This window comes from Phytophthora ramorum, assembly GCF_020800215.1.
Source record: "Phytophthora ramorum isolate Pr-102 chromosome Unknown Phyram_PR-102_s0005, whole genome shotgun sequence".
Classification (NCBI taxonomy): Eukaryota; Oomycota; class Peronosporomycetes; order Peronosporales; family Peronosporaceae; genus Phytophthora; species Phytophthora ramorum.
Window position 1 is genome coordinate 1130017 of NW_027150651.1, and position 19058 is coordinate 1149074.

At 51.7% G+C, this 19058-nt stretch overlaps 7 protein-coding genes across 7 annotated transcripts; 3 read left to right on the forward strand and 4 right to left on the reverse strand.

Moving 5' to 3' along the window:
- Positions 1-1115: 1115 nt before the first annotated feature.
- On the reverse strand, positions 1116-3481 carry KRP23_6030 (uncharacterized protein; the record flags this gene model as incomplete). The annotated part of the gene is made up of 8 exons (XM_067891169.1): positions 1116-1151; positions 1234-1357; positions 1418-1947; positions 2041-2175; positions 2250-2504; positions 2565-2846; positions 2912-3057; positions 3136-3481. The coding sequence occupies 8 exons, from the start codon at positions 3479-3481 to the stop codon at positions 1116-1118; spliced, it is 1854 nt and encodes a 617-aa protein (XP_067745550.1).
- A 149-nt stretch (positions 3482-3630) lies between these two features.
- Positions 3631-4476, forward strand: KRP23_6031 (Octanoyltransferase; the record flags this gene model as incomplete). Its single annotated transcript, XM_067891170.1, has 1 exon — positions 3631-4476. The coding sequence occupies one exon, from the start codon at positions 3631-3633 to the stop codon at positions 4474-4476; it is 846 nt and encodes a 281-aa protein (XP_067745551.1).
- Positions 4477-4509: 33 nt separating this feature from the next.
- On the reverse strand, positions 4510-5356 carry KRP23_6032 (Phosphopantothenoylcysteine decarboxylase; the record flags this gene model as incomplete). Its single annotated transcript, XM_067891171.1, has 4 exons — positions 4510-4604; positions 4681-4849; positions 4914-5003; positions 5069-5356. The coding sequence occupies 4 exons, from the start codon at positions 5354-5356 to the stop codon at positions 4510-4512; spliced, it is 642 nt and encodes a 213-aa protein (XP_067745552.1).
- A 105-nt stretch (positions 5357-5461) lies between these two features.
- On the forward strand, positions 5462-8473 carry KRP23_6033 (Chromodomain-helicase-DNA-binding protein 1-like; the record flags this gene model as incomplete). Its single annotated transcript, XM_067891172.1, has 3 exons — positions 5462-6429; positions 6494-7471; positions 8425-8473. The coding sequence occupies 3 exons, from the start codon at positions 5462-5464 to the stop codon at positions 8471-8473; spliced, it is 1995 nt and encodes a 664-aa protein (XP_067745553.1).
- A 766-nt stretch (positions 8474-9239) lies between these two features.
- Positions 9240-10654, reverse strand: KRP23_6034 (uncharacterized protein; the record flags this gene model as incomplete). Its single annotated transcript, XM_067891173.1, has 2 exons — positions 9240-9242; positions 10202-10654. 2 exons carry the CDS (start codon positions 10652-10654, stop codon positions 9240-9242), a joined length of 456 nt encoding a protein of 151 aa, XP_067745554.1.
- Positions 10655-11153: 499 nt separating this feature from the next.
- KRP23_6035 (Centrosomal protein of 120 kDa) lies at positions 11154-15632 on the forward strand (the record flags this gene model as incomplete). The annotated part of the gene is made up of 6 exons (XM_067891174.1): positions 11154-11893; positions 11976-12275; positions 13269-13390; positions 13451-13601; positions 13667-14002; positions 14066-15632. 6 exons carry the CDS (start codon positions 11154-11156, stop codon positions 15630-15632), a joined length of 3216 nt encoding a protein of 1071 aa, XP_067745555.1.
- Positions 15633-15714: 82 nt separating this feature from the next.
- Positions 15715-19032, reverse strand: KRP23_6036 (uncharacterized protein; the record flags this gene model as incomplete). Its single annotated transcript, XM_067891175.1, has 3 exons — positions 15715-15841; positions 15906-18930; positions 18999-19032. The coding sequence occupies 3 exons, from the start codon at positions 19030-19032 to the stop codon at positions 15715-15717; spliced, it is 3186 nt and encodes a 1061-aa protein (XP_067745556.1).
- Between the last annotated feature and the right edge of the window lie 26 nt (positions 19033-19058).

Below are 19058 nucleotides of genomic sequence, written 5' to 3' on the forward strand. Positions count from 1 at the left end.
TTTCAGCACTGAGCACGAAATTAGGGAGAGCGTGTTGCAAACGGATTCCAAACAACAAATGATACGAGATCCATCAAAGAGAAACCCAGACGTTTCTCCACACTCGCTCCAGTACATCAAGCAGCGCTCAATATCCGCAATAGCATTCTCTTCGCTAATAGAAGCGTCTCCTGCAATTCCACACTCTTGAGCATAGCAAACCATAAGAGCAATCTCCATTGTAATCACGCCAAGCCACCCATAAACCCCTCCCAGGTCAGAACTAGCTGCACCGCTAAAATGCCGAAGTTCTTCGACAGCATTGCTAAGGGAGCGATGCACGAGCAGGAGTCGCTCAATAGCATCACCATAACTGTTTTTGGCGTAAAAGTCAAAGTAGATCTGTTTGCGTGTTGCTAAAGACAGCGAAATGTTCAGCAAGGTGTCGTAACAATCACAGCAACTGGGCATATTCCTGAGCTTCATCAGCACACCCTCCATATAGTTCTCAAGCGAACAACATAACCGCACAGCAATTTCGTCAATGTTGGTTCCACTCTCTGATTTGACGCAATCCCTGGCGCGCATGCTCGTCACAATATTTGCAGATGATCGCTCGAAGGTGACACGAAACGCGTTCCACAGCCTCGCAATTTGGTCGTCTGGAATGTAACGAGCTTTAAAAACATGAGAAGCGTTGTCCAGAAAATTTTTGAACTCCCCTACCAAAGTGAGTCCTGTATCGTTCTCCGGTAGCTTTACTTCCTCCAGGATGCAAGATACGAACTTGTCGACATTTGCTTGTGGGATTCTCTCGTTGATATCTCCACAGTACAGAATTGAGTACCCAATGAAAATTCGTGATTTGGTGAAATCCTCCAGTTCACGGAAGCAATGTGCCAGTAAGGAAACGATAGCATCGACTTTTAGTTGTGTATGTGCCTTGTGTACATCTTCATAGGTGAGATTGCTGCACATGACATATTCCAGGTAACGTTCGGCAAGCTCGAACGCTCCAATCAACGCCGATATCGTGTCTTGGCAATTTCCTGCTTTGTAGAACTGAGTAGCGCAATTGTAACATTCTCGTGCAATTGCGTTTAAATCTCCAAGAACGCCCTGCAGAATAGATTCACTTAGCTTTCCATCCATCGTCGACTCATCCAGGAGCACTTGAACCAGATTCACATGGTGAGAGAGATCTCGGAGGCATGGTTGGGCTACCATCGAGCTATCTTCCGTGCAACACCGAACCAGAAGCATCACAGTCATTCGATGAAGCCGTGATTCTTCTAGCAGTAGTGATTCCACGATGTTACGATCCTTTATGACGGAAGCAGCACGCAATCCCTGCACTGCCTTGCACATTTCACCAAAACTGCAGCATAATTGTTAGAGCAGTTCATCAGAAGCTCCCAATACGGTACACGACAATTACCTTGCGACGATTTGTGTGTACAGCTGATACTTTGAAGAATGTTGGACACTGATAGCGTAGTTGAAAATTTTTGTCGAGCCTCTTTTCAAACAACGCGTCAGGAACGGAACGAAAATTGCGAGATCTTGGGCAGCCAGCGAAGCGAATCTATAAGGCGTCAACGCTTCGAGTTTTTTCAAATACACTCTTGCTGCCTTTTCACACTGATTAAGCAATGTGCCGGATGAAGCTCTGTGAATGAGATCACCAATGATCCGCCCACTATCGTACTCCAGCCTCTTGTCAAAAGGTGACTTAGACGACTCCGTCGGCCATTTTTCGCGTTTTTCGGAGCTAGCAGCACTAAAAAGATCGCCCACAACGGAGAAAAGTAGACACAGCTGAATAGGCTCGCCTATGCTGCCGAACAGTTGCACGTATTGGACTGCGCTTTTCAGAATCATTGCACCCTTTAGATGCATCCCAGAGGCTTCACAAATCAAGGCAAAATGTTCGAGCCATTGAATATACTCCCACTGGAGTGCGTCAGACTGTTGAATAATGCAACAATACACAGAAAAATGGAGTCTGTCAATTCACCATCAACTACAATAGCATACTTACACAATGGCACTAGTACGTACTGAGTATGTGTGCGGCGAGTTAGGAATTGTTTGTGTCAGAGCGTTCGCTGAGCAAGTGTAAAACGCGTATAACTCTTTAAGTCCCAATTGTGACCTTCTCGATGCACGTTCATGTTGGACGCCAACGCGGTGCACCTAAACAGCATACGTAGACGAGATGGCTAGATGTTAGTGTTGCTACATCCTGCGAAATCATGAATTTCACCAACCTGTTGTATAAAGTACGAGGAAGTGTAGTTTGAGCATTTGAGTAAGAACGTCAATGCCGTCGAACGAAATCGGAGCGCAGCGCTAGCCGATTCGGGCGACTTTTGCCCGGTACTGTCAGTGGCTGCTGCACATTTCCACAGTATCCTGAATGCCCGGTCACTGAATGATGAAGCAAACTTTGAGTTTTCGCCAGGAAGTTTTTGAAGATGCGCGATCCACGGCGACAGCGTTGTTCCTACCACCAGAAGTATAGCCTACACATCAATCATGTTACGAATAAATCACAAACGATAGTCTTGCGATAGTTTTCGTACCTCGTGCCTCTTTGCTGCTGTTAAAAGTGTTATGCAAACATTAGTGTGGCCAAGAAGCAACCGTGCGAATTGGGCCGTGTGGCAACTTCTTGGTCTCGGAAATTCAGCCAGCAGTTCCAGTTTCTGCTGCACAGTGGCTGCGATCTTGGAATCGGCTTCTTCCTGAAGATATAAAGAAGCCATCAGCTGTGACTTGGTTATTGTCTCCCTGTACAACTTTGCTTGGGCGTTCCACAATCGAACATGGACGCAAGCAGCCACACAAATCGCAGCCTCTCGCCTCTGCAACAACCACCAAACACGTCAGAAACCTTACACAACGCAGCAATCAGCCGATCAGTACCCACGCTTGGTATCTCCGCGTATTTCTTCGCTACTTGGTACAGCAGATTGTCCACCACCATGTCGCCCAGTTGCACCGCGTGCTCCAGCGCACACACCACGTACAGTGCCACACAGGCCAGGTCCATTGCTGCCACCAAATCCTTCAGTTCTTCACCACAGCATGTCGTTAACCCCACCACATTTCCACAATAATTGTCCAATACACAGCCAGAGAGCAGTCACCGACCTTCCTCCTTGACTGCAGCGGCGGTTGTGGACGCGTACGCCTTCACGGCTCTTTGCGCCATCTTGGCAGCGAACAAAACGTCTTGTTTCTCACTGCTGCTCACTCGCTGGCGTTTGTGGTCGCGCTCTGCACTCAGCGCTTGGGTCCAACTCGCCAGGCGACGCACTACCGCGGCGTTCAGCAGCACTAAGGCCGGTAAAGGCGTGGTTTTCGCGCTGCCATTGCGCACTGCAGTCGCCGCTTCAGACACAAACAACGCGAGCGTCTTCTCCGCCTGTCCGCGGCGCTGCGCGAGCGCCAGAAGCTGCTCGCGCGAAGTGGCGCCAACGGCGTCATTCCCTCGCATTATTTTGAATGAGGCCACTTTCGCTACGTACATAAGCGCACTTTCTATTGCTGTCAGCGCGTACTTAATGAACACGTACGTCGTTCATCCTGGTTGGCAGTGCCACCTTGGCACTATCCGAGCACCAAAGACACGAGCAGCTCACCGTCATGAGTCTCCGGCGGAGCGTCCTAGCCGCCACCCGACCGCAGCGATGCGTTGCAACTGCAGTTAAGTCGTTGCGCTTCCTGTCCACGCAAGAAGCTGCTCTGGAGACGCCGCAGCCGCAGCGGAAGTGCGTCGCGTACCGCTTGGGCCGCGTGGACTACGAGACGGCGTGGGATTGGCAGAAGCAGCTCATCCAACAGCGCGTGCTGGCAATGCGTGCGGGCGAACCGGTGGAGAAGGACGTGGTGCTGATCCTGGAACACCCGAGTGTGTACACGTTGGGCAGAGGCGGCACGATGGAGAACATCAAGTTTGACCCCGAGAAGGAGCACGTGAAGCTCGTGCGCGTGGATCGCGGCGGAGAAGTGACGTATCATGGTCCCGGACAAGTCGTAGTATACCCCATTCTGGACCTGACGCAGCACAAGAAAGACCTGCACTGGTACCTCCGTCAAGTGGAGGAGGTGGTGATCCGCACGCTGGCCAAATTCAGAATTGAAGGAGAACGTGTGGACGGACTGACGGGCGTCTGGGTGGAGGAAAAGCCTGGCTCTGGAGATGAGGAGCACTGCAAGGGACACTACGAGCGCGAGATGCGGAAGATTTGTGCGGTTGGTACGCACGCGAGTCGTTGGGTTACCATGCACGGCTTCGCGCTGAATGTCAAGACGGACCTGCGTGGGTTCGACCGTATTATTCCTTGCGGCATTGATGACCGCGCGGTGACAAGCATTGAGCGCATTCGCCCAGATGCTACGATTAAGGATGTGCAGGATGCTGCCATCGAGGCTATCAGCGAAGTCTTCCACCTCGAAATGGAAGATGTCGAGGCCAAGACACCGGTGTAGAGTGCATACATAGTGCCCTGTATTTGATGCTGTTTACTTTTGTTTGATCTCATCAGCGAAAGATACGTAGCTCAGCTGCTCGAGAGTGAACGCGACGATGCTATCGACCGTTGCAAGGCCTCCAGTGCCTGCCACATGCACGACACGAGGTTAGAGGTTTTACGGTAACGTTAACTGTGAATAGTAACATCTCTGCCATCGTACCAACCACTCCGCAGGCCAGCTTCTTCTCCACAGGAGGCACCATCTTGTAACCAAGCTCGGCCAGCACTCGAAGCTGCTTGGCAGTGATCGGGTGATTCCACATATCCGTGTTCATGGCGGGCGCGAAGACGAACGGCTTGGTCATGATCCACGCCCGTGCGACGCAGGTCTGCACAAACACAGAATTCTCTCAGTAACTACCCATCTTCCAGTGTACTTTCACTGTAACACACGAGCAGATTGTCCGCCAAGCCATTCGCCAACTTTCCCAGTGTATTAGCCGACATCGGCGCCAGGAGCATCACATCCGCCCAGTCCTTCAACTGGAACGACACATCTACAGCATCAGCGTCTCATTATGCAGCACCTCCAGCCCGCAGCATCACACCTCAATGTGGCGCACACTGTCCCCGACGACGTTCCACGCCGCCCACTCGTCTTCGTCTCGGACGATGGAGATTCTTCCTCCCTCCAACTGCTTCGCCGCTTCAAACTCCGCCCACGCCGCTGCGTTATAGTCCTTGGCACGTTGCAGGAAGAAATCTGCTGAATTCGTGAGTACCACGCACACGTCCGCAATCTGCGATAGACGCACGGCGATCTCCGGTACTTTGACCGTCGCCACGCTGCCGCTCGCGCACAGCAGCACCCGTGGCGGGCGGATTGACGATGACATGGTAAAATGTCACTATTATGAGGATCATGGTCGATGTGAGTGAGGGTCGTCAATACCCGCTTTAATGACTGATACGCAGCACTGTACATGTAGCTCACTTTGCCAATGGAGAAGGTGGTGAACAAGCTGGAACTGCGCGGGCAGCAGCCTACGCCGCTCGCAGACCAGATCCAGACGCAGCCGTCTATCCTGGAGAACGTGCTGCTGCATGACTACCAGCTGGAAGGTTTGCGGTGGCTGCTCCGCAAACACGAACAAGGGTTGAACCCCATTCTGGGGGACGAAATGGGTTTAGGCAAGACGCTACAAGTCATTTCGTTTATTGCGGCGTTGATTGCTGCTGACCAACGTCGGGGAAAGGTTGATGGAGGTCGCTACTTAATCGTTGCACCGCTGAGTGTGCTGCCCAATTGGATGGAGCAATCCGAGCAATTTGCGCCTAGCATTTCGACGGTCATGTACATTGGCCCGGCGAAAGACCGGGAGAAAACGCAGAAGCTCATTGCCGCCAGTCCCAAGGACCAGCCGCTGGTGGTGGTGACGTCGTACGAGATGCTGTTGTTCGACCATGAGTTCTTCCACAAGACCGAGTGGGAATTAATGGTTATGGACGAGGGACACAGACTCAAGAACCCCAAAGGCCAACTCTACGGGGTCGTCTCGACGAAACTACGCCCCAAGCAAATGGTGATTCTCACGGGTACACCCATTCAAAACGATCTGCAAGAACTGTTTGCACTGCTGTCGATACTGAACCCGAGCGTGTTCAACGACCAAGCGCTGTTTGAAACAACGTTCCGCGACTATTTCTCAGCCAAAGCCCAGCGACTTGAAGTGGAGCAACCCACTAAAACAAAGCGGTTGAGCAAAGCTGAAAACTTGATGCGCAGGGTCTTGGCACCGTTGTTACTGTTGCGCACGATTCAGGACGTGCAGGGCGCGTTTACCCTGCCACCGATATCTGAAATGGTGGTTCATACACCGATGTCATCGATGCAGCGTGCGTACTACAAGGAGGTCATCGCGAAGAACGCTGATGTCTTAAATGGCGTGGCGAAAGCTCAAGGAAGCAGGTACGCTATGCTCATTGGGAGGTGCACTATTTGATCCGTGGTCTGACGGTGTGTACGATTTTAGGGTACCGTTGCTGAACATTCTTCCTCAGCTGAGGAAAGCATGCAATCACCCCTACTTGTTCCCTGGAGCAGAACCTGAACCATTTGTGGAAGGCAGCCACCTGTACGAAAACAGTGGCAAGCTGTTTGTGCTACATCAAATCCTGCCGCGACTGAAGCAAGAAGGCCACCGAGTACTGCTTTTCAGTCAATCTCCTCCCTTCCTAGATATCATCCAGGACTTTCTCACGCTTGAAAGCTTTGCGTACGAGCGTATTGACGGGTCAGTGCGTGGAAAAGAACGCTGGCAATGTATTGAGCGCTTCCGCAAAGACCCTGAAACGTTCGTTTTCCTGATCTCGACCCGCGCCGGAGGTCTTGGATTGAATTTGCAAAGCGCAGATACTGTCCTTTTCGCAGACTCCGATTACAACCCGCAAACGGATCTTCAGGCGGTGGCACGTGCGTATCGGTTGGGACAAACAAAACCCATTCATGTGATAAAGTTTCTATGTGCAAACACTGTCGAGGAAAGTATTTATCGGCGTACGCTGAAAAAACTGCGGATGGCTGATCGAATTCGTAACCTCGCTCGCCGCACTGGTGATGAGGACAACGAGAATGACGACGACAGTGGCAAGAGCTTGCTGGATATGATCCAGTTCGGCTTGCATCGCCTTATGAAAGATGCCGCCGGGGAGGACGAAGACGCACTCATGAAGCCGCTTGAGGAAGAATACATTCAGCATATCTTGACGCGGAAAACCACATACCCGGCTGCGAAAAGCAGTGATTCGGAGCATAAGACGACGTCAGGCTTTAAGAGTGACAAATTGCTCGAATCGGGTGGAGACTTCCGCGAGGAAAACATGTACTACTTTGAGGGAGAAGACTACACAAAGGTCACAAGTACCAAGGCACAAGACTCTGAGCTGCTTCAGAAGTTGTGCAACGAAGCATCAAACAATACGAAACGCCAGACGAAAACGGCTCGGAAAAGGTATGAGCAAGATGGGGAGGATGAAGACGAAGAAGACGAAGACCAAAGCGTTGAAAACGAAATTGAACAAGCCCAAAAGCGAGAAGAGCGCCGTCAAAAAGCTTTGGAGAAAAAGCTTGCGCAGTGGAAGACAAACAATTACGAATCGACAACGATTGATATCAGTCAGTTTGGAGCTAGTACTCCCCGTAGTATCGACGGCTCAGTCACCTCCGCCAACTCAGGACGGCTGTACTACAAGTCCGGAGACGCTAGCCAGCCCCCTCTCAGCTCCATTCTCTCGAGTCCATACATCATTGTGCACTGCGTTGACAATAGTGGTGTATGGAGCTCGCGAGGCTTCTTTCGTAGCCTATCAGCGCTGTCACCTGCCATCCAGAAGCAGTATGAAGCGGCTGGACGCAATGGCGATCTCAAACTTGGTAGTGCCCACTTGATTCAACTCCCAACTCAAGCTGCAACCGATAGCCACGTATCCAACGCCAGGTACGTGTGCTTACTTGTTGTGCAGGGATTTATTGGGAAGAAAAAACAACGCGTTGGGAATGGGCCTGGCACTGTCAAAATGGTTCGCCAAGGGAAATCTTCGACTTTCCGCTTGAATGCGCTAGAATCTGCGTTGCAGGCAGTGGCACATCGTGCACTCGAGCTGGGTGCTACCATTCATTTGCCTCGTATTGGCTACGGCACCCCAAATTTCAACTGGTACGCTGTCGAGCGTCTATTAGCACGCAATCTTCGCGATGTGGGCGTTGAAGCAAGCATCTACTATTATCCTGGAGGACGAAGAACTTAGCTCAAGCTATCTCGAGAACAGTAGGCTTGGAGAATTCAACAACACGTATGGCAGCTCGCTGCGTGGCTGCACCCTTGTCGCCCAACTCAATATTAAACTTGGTTTATCCTACTGTAAGTGTGACTTGTTGCTTACTTGTAATGGGCTGCATAGTCAGGAAAACCATCCGCCTCGTCATCTTGAGGTTTGACCCCGATGGCGCTTAGGTTGGCTAGTATGACTCTTCTTGTATTCTTCAGTGACTCACTCTCTTCCTTCTCGTTGTCAATACGTCGCTCTAGCTGTACAATCTCGTCGTGTAGATGCGCCAACTCGTCCTCCGTGTACGACTTACTGGAGCTGTCAGTAGTTGCCACGATTGACTCCATACATTTCTCCTCCCATTGCAACGAGAGCAACCGAATTTGCGTGTCCTCATTTGCAATTTGATGCATGATTTCGCGAAGCAAAATTCGGTTTCTAAACTCACAAAGAGGGTTCTTGCAGCGCTCTGTGTGCGCTTCTGCCTGGTGCCAATTTCGGCAAAGCGGGTCGCGGCACATTACGCCCTCTCTGCACTGACGGGAGCGGATCTTCTGGCAGTTTCTGATGCAAATTTTACCAGGAGGTGGTTTGCACAGGACTGCATCCACAAACTGAACTGACTTTCGTAGGCACGCCTTGAAGTGAATGACCTGCTGTGGTGGTCTCATTCCTGCATCGCAAAGCCCCGGAACTGGTAGCTCGTGATCACTTTCTGACACTGCATCTTCGTGGTCAGATTCAGCGGGTGCCTCGTGGCCACCACCCTCAATTTGCAGATCCGTTGCCTTTGTCAGAGATACTTCAGTTGCTACTGGATACTTCAGTTCCACCAGGTATGTGGGGGGTATTTGTTGAACCTTGGTTTTATCAAGCATACTGTCGTCAATGTCACGCTCTTGCGTCTCATTATGTCCATCCTCCTTACTAGCGCCTCGAATCCTTTGACTGTCACTACCGTTCAGAACAGTAACAGCAGCATCTTGTTGATAACTTGCTGGAGCTGCTTCATCAATTTGAGCATAACCAGAGTCGGCTATTTTTTCACTGTGATTGTTTTCCTCGTTTTCTCCTTCTAGGTCAAGCACATCATTTCTCTTTATGGCGATATTGTTGGCACAATATGCCCCCTCTGTCCGCAAAAGGGTTAATCCAATGTCAAAACATTCATTGGTGTTGTTTCTTCCCTCGCTTTCGGCTTCAGACTGGTCATTCGAAGTACTAGCCATTTCAACATCACACTCTGGATCTGTTGCTTGGAAATGTTGCTCCTTCTCAGCAGCTGAGTCACCTTGCTCGTTCTCTGAAGCATCCACGCTTCTAGAAACCGTTATTTGTGCTGACTCGGTGCCTATGCCGATGTCCTTTTCAAACCCCATCGCTGAGCCAGGATGAGATCGTTGTCCTCTAAATCGTCGTGACTCAGGTTTCTCGTTATCAGCTAGCTCCTGAAACTCGCTCGAAGTGTTGGTATACTTCGTTAAACTCCTCAAGTTCCATCGTATCCTGTGTCCATGTCCGGACCCCACAATTTCTCGATGCCCAATCGCGTTGGCAGAATAACCACGTCGTGGTTCTCCAAAATCTTTTTGCAGCTGTCTTGCACATTTAACCCGTTGTGTTGTGAGTTTTGCAGCTCTAACGTGACTCGGTGAAGCTCGAACACTAACTCTCTCCTTCTCCTCTTCTTCCTCTGGCATGCGTCTCAACTCGGACACCAACGTCCTCTTCACTCTCTTCGACCGAAATTGCCTCGACGAATTGTTCTTCGTAGACAACCTTTTCCTCGTTCCCCACTTCCTCGACGTCGTCCCCACCATCGCTGCCATCTCTGCTTCACTACCCAAAGACTCCTCCTCATTCCGTACCCCCCTTTTCTTTCGTGCAATTACAGTATCCCCCGAAGAGCTCACCGGTTGTTCACCCTCACCCGCCACCACAGACTCCACCTTAACATCATCCCTCTCCATCTCTTTGACACCTCCATCCCGTCGTCGGATCCGCAGGTTTTTCGTCATCACGGAATGCAGTGCCGATCCCGAGGCGCCGCTGTGGCACGCGAAGATGAGGCGGTCCATCTGCTGCAAGAACCCGGGCGTGGTGTCCATATTATTGTCGATAAACTGCGCCAATCTACTGCAACAATCGTAGAAGAACTCGTAGGTGTCGTTCGCCTCGACCGAGGGCGCCACCAAGTGCGTCAGCTCGTCCTCGAAGGCGACGCACACGGCGTCCACCGCCTCGGTGACACGTCGCCGCACCGTCCGGTTGAGCTCCAGTCGCAGTCGGTGGACCACGGGGGGTGTCTCCTTGGGCTCGGGCACGTGGTGGTGCGGCATGGCGCCGCGTCTCGCGAAGGTCGTCATTGCGCTCCAACGGACACGATTTACTATCAGGATTCGCCAGGTTTGTGCTGCAAGGGGATTGGTGGAAGTTGCATGTTGAAGCGCTTCTATCAGCTGGCAGCATCAACGAGTTTGCATTGCGTTCAAATGAATACGATCGACGATAATCTCGCGTCAAATGGTGCTGGGCAATGCTCCGTCCACTGAACGAGGTGGTCGAGCCTGGCAGTGACGAAAGTGGCCGACGGGAGCACGCTCACTGCTAGTGACACCCTAGCGGGATCCCTAGGTGTTGACGAAAAGATATCGCGCTGAAACAGTTACCTCGACTACGATGCTGCTGTGCTTTCACTAGGGGGTTACCTTCGTAAAGCGTACGAATAATGATACGAATCGTGAAATGAGGATCAGATCCTCATTTTGGCGGACGCAGTGCTGCTGGAGGACGGCAGCACGTAAATTAAAATAAAAATCCTGTATAGGTAGACCGGTAATTTATTGCGAAACGACGCCAGTTGACATGTCGGATCCTGACCAAGAAGACGAGGTCTACGCGAGCGATGACTATGAGTTGGAGTCCCCTACGCGCTTGCAAGAAACCAACAACTCTGACTCAGTACCTCAGCAGCAGCAACAGACGCTCCGGTTTGAATCGGACGCGTTTGACGACGATGCAAGCGACGCTGGCGCTGTGACGCCGCTGCCCAAGACGAAACCCAAGCGTAGTCGACCTCCTCGTGACTCTAACACCGTCAATGGCCGTCACTTGATGGACAACACTCCCTGGACGTACACCGTTTCAGCGTTGCAGGTCCGGATGCTGCGGATTCCAGTGGCCGAGTCGGCTGCGATTCGAGAGCTGCGGGTGTTCGCGACGCTGGACAAACAGGCGGCGCAGTCCAAAGGATCGAGGTGGAAACAGGAGCTACAGTCACTAGCAGGAGGGTCGCCTCTTCGGTCGGTGACTAAGAAAAAGAGCAGTAAAGGAAATGCACAGGGAGGTGGGAGGGTGGAACCGTATCGACGCAGCGGCCTAATTGAAGAGGCCAAGTGGGTGCGAGGTGACGGGAAGCTGCAGTGGACATTTCCGATGGAAAAGTTTCGGCGTATGAAGGCGTATGCTCCGAGGATTAAAGCGTTTGTGTATGGCATTGGTGAGGCTGGGGTTGAAACCCATTCACGAGGACAGATGGAGAACCTTGCTCGTCAAGAAAAGGATGGCGCGATTTTGAGCTTTGGGTGGTTCTTCCTCGACCTAAGGTTCGTTGTAAAATCGTTGATGATGATAATGGGACCATCGCAAAGCTAACATATATCCATGGTGTTTGTGTGCATTCTAAAGGACTCCAGACTTGCCGGAACGGTGGCTGAGGCTGCAGAACTCGCCTTTTGGTGGTGAGATATTGATTTCGAGCATTTTCTCACCGAAAGAAATCTTGCCAGCAAAAACACCGCCAAAACGCTTAACGCTAAGTGAAAATGGGGTGCCCTCCGAGAATGCAACACTGGCAGGAAACAGAACAGCAGTAGTACCGAATGTGGTTCCTGGTGGAAGTGGGGAGTATCTGCAAATTGGAGACAGCAATGGACAGGAGATATTTGTGCTTTCCATCTTTATTCAGGAAGCACTGAATATCTCGAGGTTGGTAGAAACTGCGATGGGAAATGGTGAAGAAGAACAGAAGGGAACTGGATTCTGGCTTAGTTACTCGTTGTTTGATGTCGTCGTTCAGACCGATGTGTTTTACAACCTCGGTGTTGCTGAATTCTCTCCAATTCGCGACAGTTTTCGAGTGAGGAGCAACCTGGAAGACTTGGAGCGCTGTATTGAGGCTTTGGCGAGCCTCACAGTTTTTTTGTGCTCAGAAAATCGGGTGCTTGCAGGAGTGGAGATTCCGTTGAGACCATTGCTATCCAAAAATCTTTTTTCTGAACTGTCTCGAAACGACAGGAATACGAGACCGGGTGATACATCCCAGATTGAAGGGAGATTCTCATTTCCAGATTTTGATGATGCAGTAATTACCGCTTCTGTTGCTGTTGAATTCGTGGAGTGCGAACATTCAAAAGTAGATACTTCAAGGGAACGGGGCAGCCAAGATGACATGGGAAATCACGCTGCTGGTGTGGAAGTGGCAAATCTAGCTTCAATAAAACAAGATATCCGAGTCAACAACTCCACCGAAGAAAGGGAAGTGTCCAAGCATGAACAACTTTTGTTTAAATTGGAGCATATACGCTTAAAACATTCAACGCTGGCTCCGTTTGCGGGTGAGGAAACCATATCTATCGAGGCCACCGCTGAGAAAGAAAAAGTATCCGGTAGTATGGTGTTCTGCGCCTTTACAAAGCACTATGCATTTGCAACCAGTCCAGGGCTTGGGGTAGTTCTTGACGGCATCACAAACGAGACTGCCGTCGATACTGCCATGCGTATTCGCTGCTTTTCATCAGTGTCAAACCGCTTGGTGGCAACTTCATCAGAAGCCGCAAACGTTATTCGGGATGATGATGGCTATCCAAAGTCTATCGTACTTCCGATGTTGAATGAACCTGGTCAATCTGTCGGGCAGTGCACGTTGGTCTGTACACGGGGTCCAGCCGCTCATCAAATGCTTGGACGTGATCTATTAAGTGACGCAAGTGGTGAGAGACATCATTACCGGATGTGTCTGAGACTGAAATCCGTCCGGGATATCGAACTTCCTGGAGGGTACTCCCTTCGTTATCAGAACCCGTTTCTCAAGTCGGCGTCAAGTAAGTACAGATTTGCAATTGTTATGCTCCGGTTGTGCAACGCCCTAACCAAATGTGTAGTCAACAGTGACTGGTTTAATGTGCAGAGCAAGGAGGAGGTGGATACATCAGGTTTTTATTGTGTATTTGATCTGACAAAAGACCCGCTTCAGCTTAAACAGGAGATGCATGAAACTGTCAGCATTGATGTGATTTCTGGAGACGAAGAGAGGTAGGCTATATGTTCTTGAGGCTTCAAAAGTAGGTGTCACGCCCACTAATTTACTTTGATTGTAGGGTGGGGGGCGCCATATTCAGTTTGAGCTACCTATTTTTCTCCGAGGAGCGGTTTTGCTGCTCCGAAGACACCTGTGAAGAAGTCTTCATGACCCAAGCAGAAACGGAAGCTCACTGGCTTGAGGTTCATACCGAAGCAAAACTTCCCGACACTAAAGCCGGGCCTGAGGCATACGCGCATTCCTATCGAAGTTGTTCGATCAACATCCCGATTGTCAGTGGCGAAAGCGCAGGTGGGTCGGCCAGACAAGAGCGCGTAGGATCCGTCCGAGTATCTGCGTACTTAGAGGATATTGGGCTGGCCACCGAGAACAGTGCAGAGGTAGAGGCGACACGGTAAGCATGTAGTTCCTCGTTTTGAGTAGGTAAATTGCTAACGGCTCACATGCTTCGTTGTAGATTTTTACTACCACCGGTTCCGCTACAAGAAAAAGAGGCGTCAAGAGGCTTTTCCTCAGTTGAAGCAACTCTTGTAACCACAGCAAGGAAGCGATCAGAAAGTACGTCGGTAGTGCGTGAGGCAGAAGAAACAAGCCGCTACACGTCGGTGACAAGAGGACCATCCACGGAGGAAATTTCTAATTCGCGTCCAGATATCAAAACTGATCGTAGTGATCACAACCGTGAACAGCTGAAGGAAGCTGCCGAGTTTAGAGAGGTCTTAGAACGAGAACGAAGTGCGTGGAAACAGGAACAACATCTGCAGCAACTGCAATGGAAACGGCGTTTTGCAGAAATGGAGAAGGCCCGGATGGACGAACTGGAGGAAGAATGGGCCCGTCGTGAAGAAGAGCGGAGTAATTTGCTGAAATCTGCGCAAGAGGAATACCAGCGACTCGAGCAAGCGCTTCGAAAATCCTTGGCCGAATTGGAGACACGAGAGCGTCGTCTGGCTATCGCTGAAGCAGCTTTACAGCGAGAGCAAGAAGCAAAACGCGACGAAAGCGAGTCTCTTCAGCGGCGTCTCAAAAGTGAACAGAGTCACACGCTATCGCTAGCAAAAAAGCAAACAGAAGCATATGAGCGACGCATTGCATTGCTCGAGTCTCAACTCAGTGAAGCAGAGAGGCGAGCAAAGCAAGTGGAGAACGATTTTGCAGAGTACCGTCAGCAGCAACGAAAACTCCCCGAGTCTCGACTGCGAGAAGAGATTGCAGCGCTGAGAGGCAATGTGGCTGAGCTCGACAAGCAGAAAATGGCCAAAGAACGAGAATGCGAGGTCGCAGAGGTGAACATCGGTAACATGAAAGCACAGCTGGAGCAGATGTCTACCTTGCTGATGCAAGAGAAAAAGAAGCACGAAGCCAGGGCTGTTGACGAGCTGGAGAAGCTTCGCGTCAAATACATCGCGCGAGAGGAGAAGTATGTGTTGGATGGCGATCGAGACGAGCTGCGAGCGATCAAAAAGCAGTTAGACGACTTGAAGGGATTCAATCTACGGGGTGTACGTGCTAGAAGTAGCTCTCGTAGAAACCATCGCTCGCGAGAGTCTTCATCACCACAGCATCGTCACAACCAATGGCACACACAAAGTCGTCAAGGCGGGCATATTCGTTCAGCAAGCCAACGATACGAATATCCAGGTTCGAGTTTCCATTCCGACCATGCACCTGGAAACGAGAGCGACTGGGAGGAATCCTCGTTCGTTGAAATTGACCGAGGAGATGCAGCTCCGAAACTCAATCATGTAGCAACGACTCAACGTGAGTTCTCGAGGTCTCAAACGGGTGAAAGCAACCTCCAAGAAACGCCTATACCCGATAGTGAAGATGGAGAGGGCGGTAAAGATGAATTAGGATCGTCAGCCCATTCGTACGAAGACACGGAGCTTGGCAGGCTAACCCGCGAACGGAAGTTGTTGCTCGCCAGCGGGGCTTACGATGCCCAAAGCTATCTGGTACAAGAACTTGACCGACTCATCAGGGTCACACAGGCGAATGCCGAGCACAGGACGTCAGTAGCCTAGATATATTCAGCTCACTGCCGAAGACATTGTTCAACATTTGACTTTTTATTTGGAAGCGTTCGGGCTTCAACGCCGGCAAAACTTAGCTGGCCTGGTTCTTGAACTTTTCAAAGGCCTGGTTCAGCACAGTAAACAGCTCTTTCGCCTCGAGCTGCTCAGGAATCGTGGCACCACGTAGCTTATCAGGGTGAACTACCCGAATGATATTCCTGTAAGAAATAGACAAGTCAGACGGGAGTGGGGACATGATATTGGCAACGCAGCAGGACGTACCGGTAGGCCTTGCGCACAGTATCATCGTCGGGGGACTGAACCACCATCAGTTGGCATTTCTTGAGCGCATCATTGGAAGAGATTTGGTCCAAGGTGAGAATCATGTGCAAAAGCTCCTTACCAAACGCCCACATCTCTACTCGCCGATGAATGTCCCCCCGGACAAGATCAGCTTCGTCGGCCTCCAGTTTCTTCTTCATCTGCAAATCGTGACGCTCGCGCAAGCGCGCTTGCTGGCGGAGATACAGTTCTGTGTCAGCCATGGTAGGCTCAGGAGGCAGAGGTGGCGTCTCAGTTGATGGCGAGCGCAAGACTGGCGGGCGTTCTTCTTCTGCCTCACTGTCAGACGTCTTACTCTCACTTTTTCGCCGGGTTTGTCGAGATTGGCTATCAGCATCAATGCCACCGTCTCCTTGAGGCCGTAGTGGATCGTTTGGGTGTGGTAGTGGCACCTGAGGCTCCTTCTGCTCTTTTTGTTGTTGCTTGGTATTCATCTGCTGCCGCATCTGCGAAACACGAACAGTCTTCATGCTTGCGGGTCGCCGCCTTCCATTACGCCGTGTCTGTTGCTGCTTGCGTTTCCTCTCACGTTCTTCTTGCGCCATCTTTTCCCACTCCTTCTCGTATTCCTCCTTCTTTTTCGTTTCTTCATGCTCCTTCTCCTGCTTGCGCTTCAACTTCTCGTTGCGTTTTCTTGCACGGGCCTCCATGTACTCATTCATGCGACTTTTGCTCGTGCTATGCGAGTTATCACCTCCGCTCAAACTGCGCTTCTTTTCTCGAATCTTCGATGACGTAGGCGATCGCGATGAAGGCTTACCATGACGATCCAGACTGGAGAGGCTGGTCTTTCGAACCTTTTGGTGGACCTTTGTTTTGATTTCACCAATCACTTTTTCGCCATCGTCTGAGGAGGAGGATTCGGACGATGACGATGATTCTGACAAACTGTCGATCTTCTTAGCGTCGACAGTAATGGGTTGGCTCTTCTCAACGTCAGGCTCATCGGAGTCGTCGCCTGAAGAAGATGAAGAAGAGGAGGAAGACGACGATATCCCACTCAAAGGCTGTGAAACTCCAGGAATTACTGGCGGCGCTCGCGACTCGAATGAATCCGCAAATCGCGTTGGTAACCGCATCGGTTTGTCAGACTCCTCCGGACAATCACGTTTATCATCATCGTCATCCGACTCGCTCAAACTACTAGAGTCTGCGTCGGCGCTTGCATCGGACGGAGTTAACTGTGACGGAGTATCCACGTATACCGGAGGAGCAGCGAATGGTGCAGGGGCCTCGTGCACAAATATCGGTGGAGGAGGCGGTGGTGGGGGCATTTCTTCGCCGTCCGACGAATCACTTGACGACGAGTCACTGCCGAAAATGCTGTCACTGGACTCGTCTTCGTGGTGGGATGGAGACTTTGCCACATACATTCGAGGACGCTCCTTCAATACCTTGCTGTGCGCAAACGCTCGGCGTGGAGGAAGTGGTGACGCAAATCCAATTTCCTCGGTCGATGCTCCATCGCCACCATCCTCATCAGGTTTCAAAGTGCTCAGGCCATTCCGCGGAGAAGACCCCCGCTTGAATCTTGACGAAAGCTTTTCAAAGAACGTTACAGATGTACCAATAGACTTGCCATTTGCTGCAGCAGCCTTGTCTTCAGCTGATTTCTCTGGGGGCTCGAACGAGGTTTTAAGTGTCTGCGCTGACGCAGCCCGGCGTTTGCCCTCTCTCAATGAAGATTTTGGGGTATCGTCAGTGAAACTCGAAGCAGAGAAGCCTCGTGAGCGACTTCGGCTTGGACTCGAGGCCCCGCTTGTAGGTGGGCTCACTCCATGGGGTGGTGGTGCGACGGGGCTTGACGGAGCAGAGTCTTTTGCAGCTGTAAAGTCAAAGCTTGCCAGATCAGCATCCCCACTGACAGTGACAACGCTATCTCTGGGGTGTGCCCTGTCCTCTTTCGATTCAGACAATAAAGAATCCGGGAAAAAACCAACAGTGGCTGCGGTAGCTGCCGCTGTCGAGGCGCCCACAGTTGCCTGCAGAGCGGTCAACTGCTTGCGCAAATATTTTTTCTCTTGCTGTTCCTTTTCCAGCTGGAAGTTCAGTCCACGGCTGATCGCCTCTGCATCCTCGCATCGCTTTAGCAATGTCTGGTACTCATCGCTCGCCATCACCTGCACGGCCGTCGGCTTTTGGTGTGCTGCAGTGACCAACTGCTGCTCCACGTCTCCCACCTTCTTCTCGAGTGCCGCATTTTCAGCCTGCTGATCACGAATTCTCGCCTCTGCTGCCTGCAAGAGCTTTTCATGTGTTTTACTCTGCATCTCCCTTTCCCGCTGCAGCTCCTGCTCCTTCAGCTCGCGTTCTCGCCGTCCCAGCTGCTCCGACGTCGCAGCGTCAGCTCGTAGCTGATCGCACTGCGCCGTTAACGCGGCCAACCTCGTCTGCATCTCCGCCGTCTGGAGCTCAAACTGCTCCGAGTGGCGCGCCATCTTGTCGCTGGCCTTCATCAGCTGCTTGTTGCGCTTCTCAATGATGCGCTGGCACTCCTTCGTCCGGATAGCACACTCGTCCCTTTCCTTCGTCACCTCCCCCAGCCTCATCTCCATCTCCTCAGCGCGTTGCTGCGCTGCGTCCAGCTCCGCTTTCAGCGCCTTCGTCTCCGACTGTTTCCTGCTCTGCCGGAGCTTCACGCGCTCGTGGAACGTCTCCAGCGAGTCGCCAGCGTCATCATCATTCTCAAACAGGCCCTTTCTCTCCGCCAAGTGTCCTCCATTGTCCCCCAGCGACGTCGTGGACGTCGAGAACATCGTGCGGCGTCGGTACTCGCCTGTATTCGCGTGCGAAGCGGCCGAGCGGCTACGGGCCGCAGCCCCAAGCATCGGCGGCACGGCGCCCACTCTCTGACTACCATCATTGTCGTTGTCAGAGACGTCCGAATCCCCCGAGGAGGACGAGGACGACGAGAAGAGCCCCCCGTTGCGGCCGCGACTGCTGCCGCCCGGGAACAACGTGTTATCTACAGAGGGAAACATGTTACAACGAGGTCAACGAGACGCAGCAAGAGAGAGGGGGATACACTCGCACCTTTCGCCCCGGGGCCCACCGTGGCGCGCCGCATGACGTCAGGCACCCAGCTCGAGCTTT